The sequence below is a fragment of the Orycteropus afer genome, unplaced genomic scaffold, assembly GCF_000298275.1.
Source record: "Orycteropus afer afer isolate SDZICR_OR568_19922 unplaced genomic scaffold, OryAfe1.0 scaffold00022, whole genome shotgun sequence".
Taxonomy (NCBI): Eukaryota; Metazoa; Chordata; class Mammalia; order Tubulidentata; family Orycteropodidae; genus Orycteropus; species Orycteropus afer.
In genome coordinates this window covers 3225102-3233216 of record NW_006921609.1, presented here as the reverse complement: position 1 = coordinate 3233216, position 8115 = coordinate 3225102, and the positions used below count along the sequence as shown (strand labels likewise).

General features: G+C 36.7%; 1 protein-coding gene across 1 annotated transcript in view; it reads right to left on the bottom strand.

Annotated features, from left to right (window-relative positions):
* Positions 1–1450: 1450 nt before the first annotated feature.
* The window catches only part of BTG3 (BTG anti-proliferation factor 3), a 23109-nt gene continuing 16444 nt past the window's right edge, over positions 1451–8115 (bottom strand). Inside the window, exon 4 of the mRNA XM_007934897.2 lies at positions 1451–1690. Coding sequence (XP_007933088.1) covers positions 1451–1690 — 240 coding nt within the window. The remainder of the gene's footprint in view (positions 1691–8115) is intronic.

Here is an 8115-nt window from a genome sequence, read left to right as displayed (position 1 = left end):
TATCAGTTGACCCTAGTTTGAATAGGCATCCACCATGTAGTTCACAAAGGGAAAAAAAGATAAATATGTTGAAGTTGTATATGGCTTTATACTCAAAAAAGAGGATTAATACCATTAAAACTAAAAGTTTCCAACGTTTGAAAAGGGGTTTTCTGGCGAAGTTGCTTTTTGAATATTTTAAATACCATAGTACAAAATTGACTTAATGTTTTCAAATCGAGTTATATATATACCCTTATGATAGGTACATTTTTCTGAATTTTACGCCTTTTTTTTTTAATTTACCCTTAACTTTTTTGCCAGAAAAATAACAAGAGGAATTGTTGAGATAGCCAATGCTTCCCAATGATTTATCAGCAAGTTGTTTATTTACTGGAAGTCAAATAGTTCAAGACTAGAAATTTAAAGATTTGAGTGATGGGAAATGTACTGCTGATCTTAGTTTTAATTTTTGGGGAAAAAAATCCAAACTCAGATATTTTTTCTTTCTTTTTATAGTTCAAGTACGCTTACAAGACTGATGGCATTACAGTGGTATAATTATGAAGGACTACTGAAGAATCTGAAGTACTGTACTATTTGGCTTTACTTGAGTATTTATTAAATACTTCAACATCTGACTTTAACATATTAGAAAAAGCTTTCTTACAAGGCAGAGTTTAAAAGCAAGAACATTTCTGCTGTATAAATGGCATTGGGTATGTCAGTAAGGTATCATATCAAAATTAGTACAGACTGAATTCTTGGTTAGGAAAATCCTATGTATAGTAACTTTGAAAGTAAAAGATGTTTGACTATATTTGTATTTTTAATTAGCTACCATTAACAGATTTCAGACTTTTTATATGTATATTTTGATACTGAAGCTTTTGGGGAAAATACAGTTAATAAAAAATTGATTTTTTTAAAGGAAATTTTAAAATTCCTACTTTTTTTTTTTTTTGCTAAGTATTGTGGAACAAACCCTCTCCTTTCTCCCTTCTTTTTTAAGCACAGAAGAGACACACATTGTCATGCCTCAAACTATTTTTTATTTGCAACTACATGATTTCACGCAATTCTTCTGAACAGTGACATAAAATAGATATCCTTGTGTATAAATAACTTACATACTTTCCATAAAGTAAATGCTCAAAGGTGCTAAAACAGATTGTCCAGTCCTACAGAGTTCTCATATTAAACAAAGTTGATGCACAATATATAAATACTCAAGTTCAATATTAAAAACTCAGGCACTTGACTAATTTTAATAAAGTATCTCAAACTATATCAATATATCTAAAGTGAATATATATATTTTTAAGAAAGATTATTCTCAATAACTTTTCTATAAAAATAAGTTTGATGGTTTGATCCATCTAACTTTACTACTATAAGTATGAACTTTGAACTTGTAATATATAGGCTTCTTCTACTTTTTTTCACCGTGATACTAACAGAAACAAAGGAGCTAGTGAGGTGCTAACATGTGAGGATTAATCCAGTGGTTCCGGTCACAGTACATTCCAGGAGGAGGTACCCATGTCACTGGAATTGGGCGATATGGTTTATTCTTCCTTCCCTGATTTGGATAACCAAATGGAACAGGAGGTGGGTAATGACTCTGATGGCCATTCCCACGGTACATTGGTGGTTTTTTCTTAGGCAAAGGATGCCACATTGGAAGAGGTGGGAATATCAGTTCTGAAATCTGTAAAAAAGAGAAAAGTTAATTAAATGGAAAAAGTAGTATTTTATGTTAAGACTAAGTGACCTTTCAGATTCCTAATTAAAGACAAAGTCACTCACTCACAACCCAAGTGACATTCCCAAATGTCCATTTTTAAAACTTCATATATCATAAGTGGTCAATTTAAAAAATTTTATTTTTTATAAAGATACACATAGCAGATCATGTACCCATTCAACAATTTCTACATGTACAGTTTCAGGCTGAATGATCAGGTATGTCTAGGTAGAGGGAAGTGTGCCCATGACCAAGTAGGGTTGGCAGATGATGTTTCTATATGCATGTTTGTATGCACTGTAAGAATGTCTGGGTGTACAGTGAAACTGACAAGGAGCAAGGTTGTGGTGGCTTCCTGGCCTCAGCCAGCTACCTGGGGAGACCATGTAGTTGGACCTGGGGGCTTGGGACCATAGTCGCAGGGAACATCAAGCTCAACTGGCTTAACATGCTACACAAAAACCTTGTTCTACTCCTATTTTGGTAACAACTAGGGTCTTAAAAGCTTGCAAGCAGCCATCTAGATGCAATGATGGGTCTCTCTTCACCCAGAACAAAGAATAATGAAAAAAACTAAAGATGCATGGAAGCAGTTAGTGCAAGAGACTAGTAGGCTATGCAGTTCTCAGCATACATGACCATGAGACCAGAAGAACTACATGGTGCCTGGCTACCACTGGCAACCACTCAGAAAGGGATCAATGCAGGAGATCCTGGATAGAGTGGGAGAACAATGTGAAACAAAACTCAAAACATAAAAAAAGACCAGGCCTACTGGTCTGATAAGAGGATGGTGAGACCCTGAGACTATGGCCCTAGTACCCTTCAAGTCTGGAACTGAACTCACTCCTATGGCTTCCATCCAAACAACAGATAGGCATATGGGGTAACCATTTACAACAGGTAAATGTTGGAGTGATCAATTGTGGGAGAAAAGAAGGGCAATGTTTGCACAGGGAGATAGCCCAGGGGGTAGAAGTTCACAGAATGGAAGGACACAGGGAAGAGGTAACTACGGGAAGGAAGTGGGAAGAGATCTATCACACTGTGGGGAATTGCAGTCAATGTTATGAAACCGAGTGTGTATGAACTACTGTATGGAAAATGAATTTGCCCTGTAAACTTTCACCCAAATCACAAAAATTTGAAAAAAAAAAAAAAAAAAAAAATTCTACATGTACAGTTCAATGTCATTGGTTACATTCTTCATATTGTGTCACTATTCTCTCTCCATATTCAACTCACTGCCCTATAAACTGGTTATTTATGCTTCAGAATTACAGTTGTCAATTTCATCTATAAAAGAATATAATGCTCAAGGCAAGTATTTCTTTGTTAATTCAGCTAAGCTGTTTGTTTAGTTTGGAGATGGCTTTAGGAGAGAGTTTCAGTTCAAGGTTCAAAAATTTTCTCAGGACAACAAATTTGGGGGTCCCTCCAGCATCAATGCATCCAGTAAATGTGGATTCTGTAAAAACTTTGAAATTCTGCTCCACATTTCCCACTACTTTTGATTAGAACTTCCCTATTGAGTCCTTGATCAAAACGTTCAGGAATGGTAGTCAGGTACCATTCAGTTCTTCTAGTTTCATGGCCAAAGAGGAAGTGGTTCATGGAGGCAACTAGACCTACAGTCCAGTTCTTCTCCATTTGCTGGGTCATCTTCCTCTGCTGATACAGGAATCTTGGATGGCCACTAATAAGCTTTTAAGACCACAGAAACTACTCACCAAACTAGGGGGTAGATCAGAAACTTTATAAATAGTGTTAGGTAAACTGGCTGGAAAGTTCCCCAAAGCCATGATCCCAAGCATTGAACTAAGAGAACTATTTTCATGAGGTATTTGGTTGTACCTAAATAGTATCAGCAACTGCATCTTTTTTTGGGGGGTGGGGGTGGGGTGATGGTGGTGGTGGTGATGGTTCTGTTGTTGTAAAATTATATATAGTACATTTCCCATTGTGCCTTTTTTTCTGGTGTACAATTCAGTGTTATGTTACATTAGTTAAATTGTATAACCATTACCTTTAATCAATGCCAATTTTCTCATCACTATATAAACTCATTACACTCATTACCAGAGAATGAGGCCCTTTCTCCCTATCCCCTCCCACCCCAGATAACCACTAATAACCATTCCACTGGTCTCTATACATTTGTCTATATAACATATGATCAATGTTTTTATGAATGAATGTAGAAATAAATGAATAAACTAAAAACACAACTCTAAAATAATAACACTAAACTGTACATATAGAAATTGTTGAGGTGTATGTTTTTTCACAGAATGAATGAAGTTTATATGACACATTATGTTTTATACCAGTGGTTTCTGCACCACTGGCTGGTTAAGCAAGGAGACACCTAGGGAGCTCTTAAATACAAACATGTTCCCAGACCAGCCCTAGTCTACTGAAGAATAAGACTAAAAAAATCTTATGAATAGAGCCCAGGTATTCTGATGAAGCTACCCAGTTGATTCTGATATACCCAGATTAGCATTTGGGAACAACAGTCTTACATTCTCCCATAAGTCATATAAGTACATTATTCAAAATGTTATCACCATTGTGACTTTTTTTGTTCATAATGTCACACATCCTGACTGAATTTCAGATTTCTCTTTTACCTGCCCCCTTCTTCTAAGTACAAGTTTGTTTGTTTGTTATTTTTTTAAAAAAATTGTAATTTATATTCTATCTAGCATTCTCATAATAGAAAATTCAAAAGATAAAGAAGTATATTCAGTGGAAAGTCCTTCTTCCTATTTGACCAGCTGCTACCAATTGCCTTGTCAGAGGCAATAGGTACTAAACAATTTTTTTGTGTATACCTTCAGAGATAGCCTATGCATACTTTAGACACACATACACATAATTCTGTACCCTTTGTATAAAAATGTTCCTCGTTTTAGTTACATAGTCTTGCAATAACTATACCATATTTAAATTAACTGGTCTCCTATTGCTGGGACATTTAGGCTGCTTTCAGTCTTTTGCTATTAAAAAATAAATTCTGTAATAACAAAACAAATAAATAATAATAATAATGCTGCAATGAATAACCTGAGCACAGTGAATTCTTAATTACCTACAATAATGTGGAAAATACAGAATTTATACTTCAAACTACTAAATGACCTACACTGTAAGATAGTAACAAAATAAAATCTTTTTCTATTGGGGTGCTGGTAAGCTTTTTAAATTGCCAGAAAGCATATAAAAAGCCTGGAACTTACATTACCTACCTTCCAGTTAATCCTAACACCCCATAGGCAACCACTGTTCTGAATTCTATCACCAGATTAGTTTTCCCTGTTTTTAAACTTCATATATGTGGTAGTTCAGTTTGTATGTCAACTTGGCTGGGCCTGGGTGAGTGGCTGTGCAGCTGGTGGTAATTATTCCCCATGATGAGACTGGCAATCAACTCCAGGGTGGGATCCACCACAAGCAGCTGAGTAGCTGCCTTTGGGATGTGGTCTGCTTCCCATATATAAGTAGTAGCTTTGGGAATGGTCTCTAGCCTATGGCATGCTTAGACCCTGCATGTAGCCGTGTCATTGTTCAGCAGCCTGCCATGCTCTGCCAACCTTGGGACGTACAATGGGCTTAAGTTAATAAGTTAATGGCCTGCCATGTAGTTTGGTAACATCAGGACTGTGCCTTTTGACTTGTCAATCTTGGGGCTTCTCAGCCTCAGCAGCCAGCAGCTGTCTAAGTGAAGAAATGCCTCTAGCTCCAGTGGGCCGGGAGAGGAGGCAGAGCTAGACACCAAGTTTGAGGGGCCTTCACCCAATCCCTAGAGCCTGGCACTCTGAAGTTGGACTTAAAGCCTCCAAATTTTAAGAATAAATTCCTCCCGTTTGTTAAGGCCATCCCATTTGTGGTGTATCTCGTCAGAGTGGCACTAGGTAACCAGAACAGTATAAAATGGAATCATCCACTATGTAGTATTTTGTGTCTGATTTCTTTTGTTCAACCTAATATTTGTAGGGTTCTTCTACATTGTGTCTATTATTACTTTGTTTTATCGAGTCACAATTTGTTTGTTCATTCATCTGTTTGTTAGTGGACATTTTGTTTGTTTCCTGTTTATTATTATGAATAAAGCTGATACAGTCTAAGGCTAAACTGTGCAGACATCATTGGGTAATATGTAGAAATAGAACTGCTGAAAAAATTGAGTAGATGCATGTTTCCCAAACTGGTTGTACCATTTTACACTCCCACAAGCAGAAAAAATATGGCCTTTGTAATGACACTGGAAATCACTTGATAGAATACTACAAGACCTGTGATTTATTCATCAGAAATACTTTTTTCCAACAACACAAAAAAATTACTATATATGTGGACACAAGAATCAAACTGGCTATATTTGTGGCAAGAGAAGATAGAGGAGCTCCATTATCATCAATCAAGGCAAAGCCAGGGACCAACTGTGAAAAGATCATCAACTGCTCAAATTCAAGTTCAATGCCAGGCTGACAAATAACAAAGCAAGTCCATGAGAGCCAAAATACAAATCTGAATACATCCCACCTGAATTTAGAAACCATCTCATTTTGAGACACTGAACACTAATGACCAAAGAGAAACAGAGTTGTGGGATGCCATCAAGGACATCATACATGAAGAAAGTAATAGGTCACTAAAGAAAGAAAAGATAAAAATGATGTCAGAAGAAACTCTGAAACTTGCTCTTAAGCACAGAACAGCTATAGCAAATAAAAGGAACGAAGTAAAAGAGATAAACTCTAGATTTCAAAGGACAGCTCAAGCAGAGATTGGTAAAGTATTATAAATAAATGTGCAAAGACCTGGAGTTAGAAAACTAAAAAGGAAGAACATGATAAGCATTTCTGAAGCTGAAAGAACCAATGAGAAAATTCAAATTTCAAGTTGCAATACTGAAGGATTCTATGGGCAGAATAATAAATGATGCAGAAAGCATCAAAAGAAGATGGAAGGAACACAGAGTCACTGTACCAAAAAGAATCTGTCAACATTTAATCATTCCAGGAGGCAGTATATGATCAAGAACCACTGGTGATGAAAAAATAAGAATAAGCCACACTAAAGGCATTGGTGAAAATCAAGGCTCCAGGAATTGATGGAATACCAACTGATATACTTCAACAAATGGATGCATATGCTTATTCATCTATGCCAAGAAATACATTACACAGCTACATGGCTAGCCAAATGAAGAGATACATATTCCTGCCCATTCAGAAGAAAAGCAGTCAAATGGAATGTGAAAATTATTGAATAGTATCATTTCTATTGCATGCTAACAGAATTTTGCTGAAGCTAACTCAAAAACAGGAGCAGCTGTACATCAACAGGGAACTGCCATAAATTCAAGCCAGATTCAGAAGATGATGTGGAACAAGGGGTATATGATTGCTGGTATCAGATGAATCTCAGCCAAAAGGATTAGAACACCAGAAAGATGTCTACCTGAGTTTTATCAACTATGAGAAGGCATTCAATTATGTGGATCATAACAAATTATGGATAACATAACTGAGAATTACAGAGTAACTTATTGTGTTCCTAAGGAATCTGTACATAGATCAAAAAGCAGTTGTTTAAATAGAACAAGCAGATACTGTGTGGTTTAAAATTAGAAAAGGTGTATGGTAGCGCTGTACCCTTTCACCATACTTACTTAATCTGTATGCTGAGCAAATAATCAAGAACCTGGACTATATGAAGAACATGGTGTCAGGATTGGAGGAAGACTCATTAACAACCTGTGTTATGCAGGTGACACAACCCTGCTTGTCAAAAGTGAAGACAACTTGAAGCACTTAATCATGAAAGTCAAAGACTGTATGTAGCCTTAAGTATGAATTAAGATTGAATATGAAGAAAACAAAAATTCTCATAATTGAGGCCAAATACAAGAAACTGTAATTGTCAAGGATTTCATTCTACTTGAGTAAACAATCAACACCCACGGAAGCAGCAGTCAAGAAATCAAACAGCGAGTTCCGGTAAGATGGCAGAATAGGCAAAAGGACTGCACAGACCCTCTTCAACAAAAAAAGGGGAATCAACTAACACAGCTACAGAAGATAATCCTGGACCCCTGAGCTTTGAAGGGAAGGATATAGAAGTGGACTAAACTCCAACTAGCAGAAGAATTTGCATGAAAATAACAAAAAAGGAGACATACAGAGATGTGGTCTGGCAACGATCCTGATGGCACAGACAGCTTGGAGACTGCCAAGTAGTGGTAGGACCTAAGAATTAACTTGAAAATCAGCCCTGCTGGCCAGGGACTGAACAGAGGACTGCTATAGTGGCTGGTGAATAAAAGGGGAAGCAGCCAAGAGAAAGGCGGGCTGAGCTATGGACTTTTGCCTGTCCGGAGG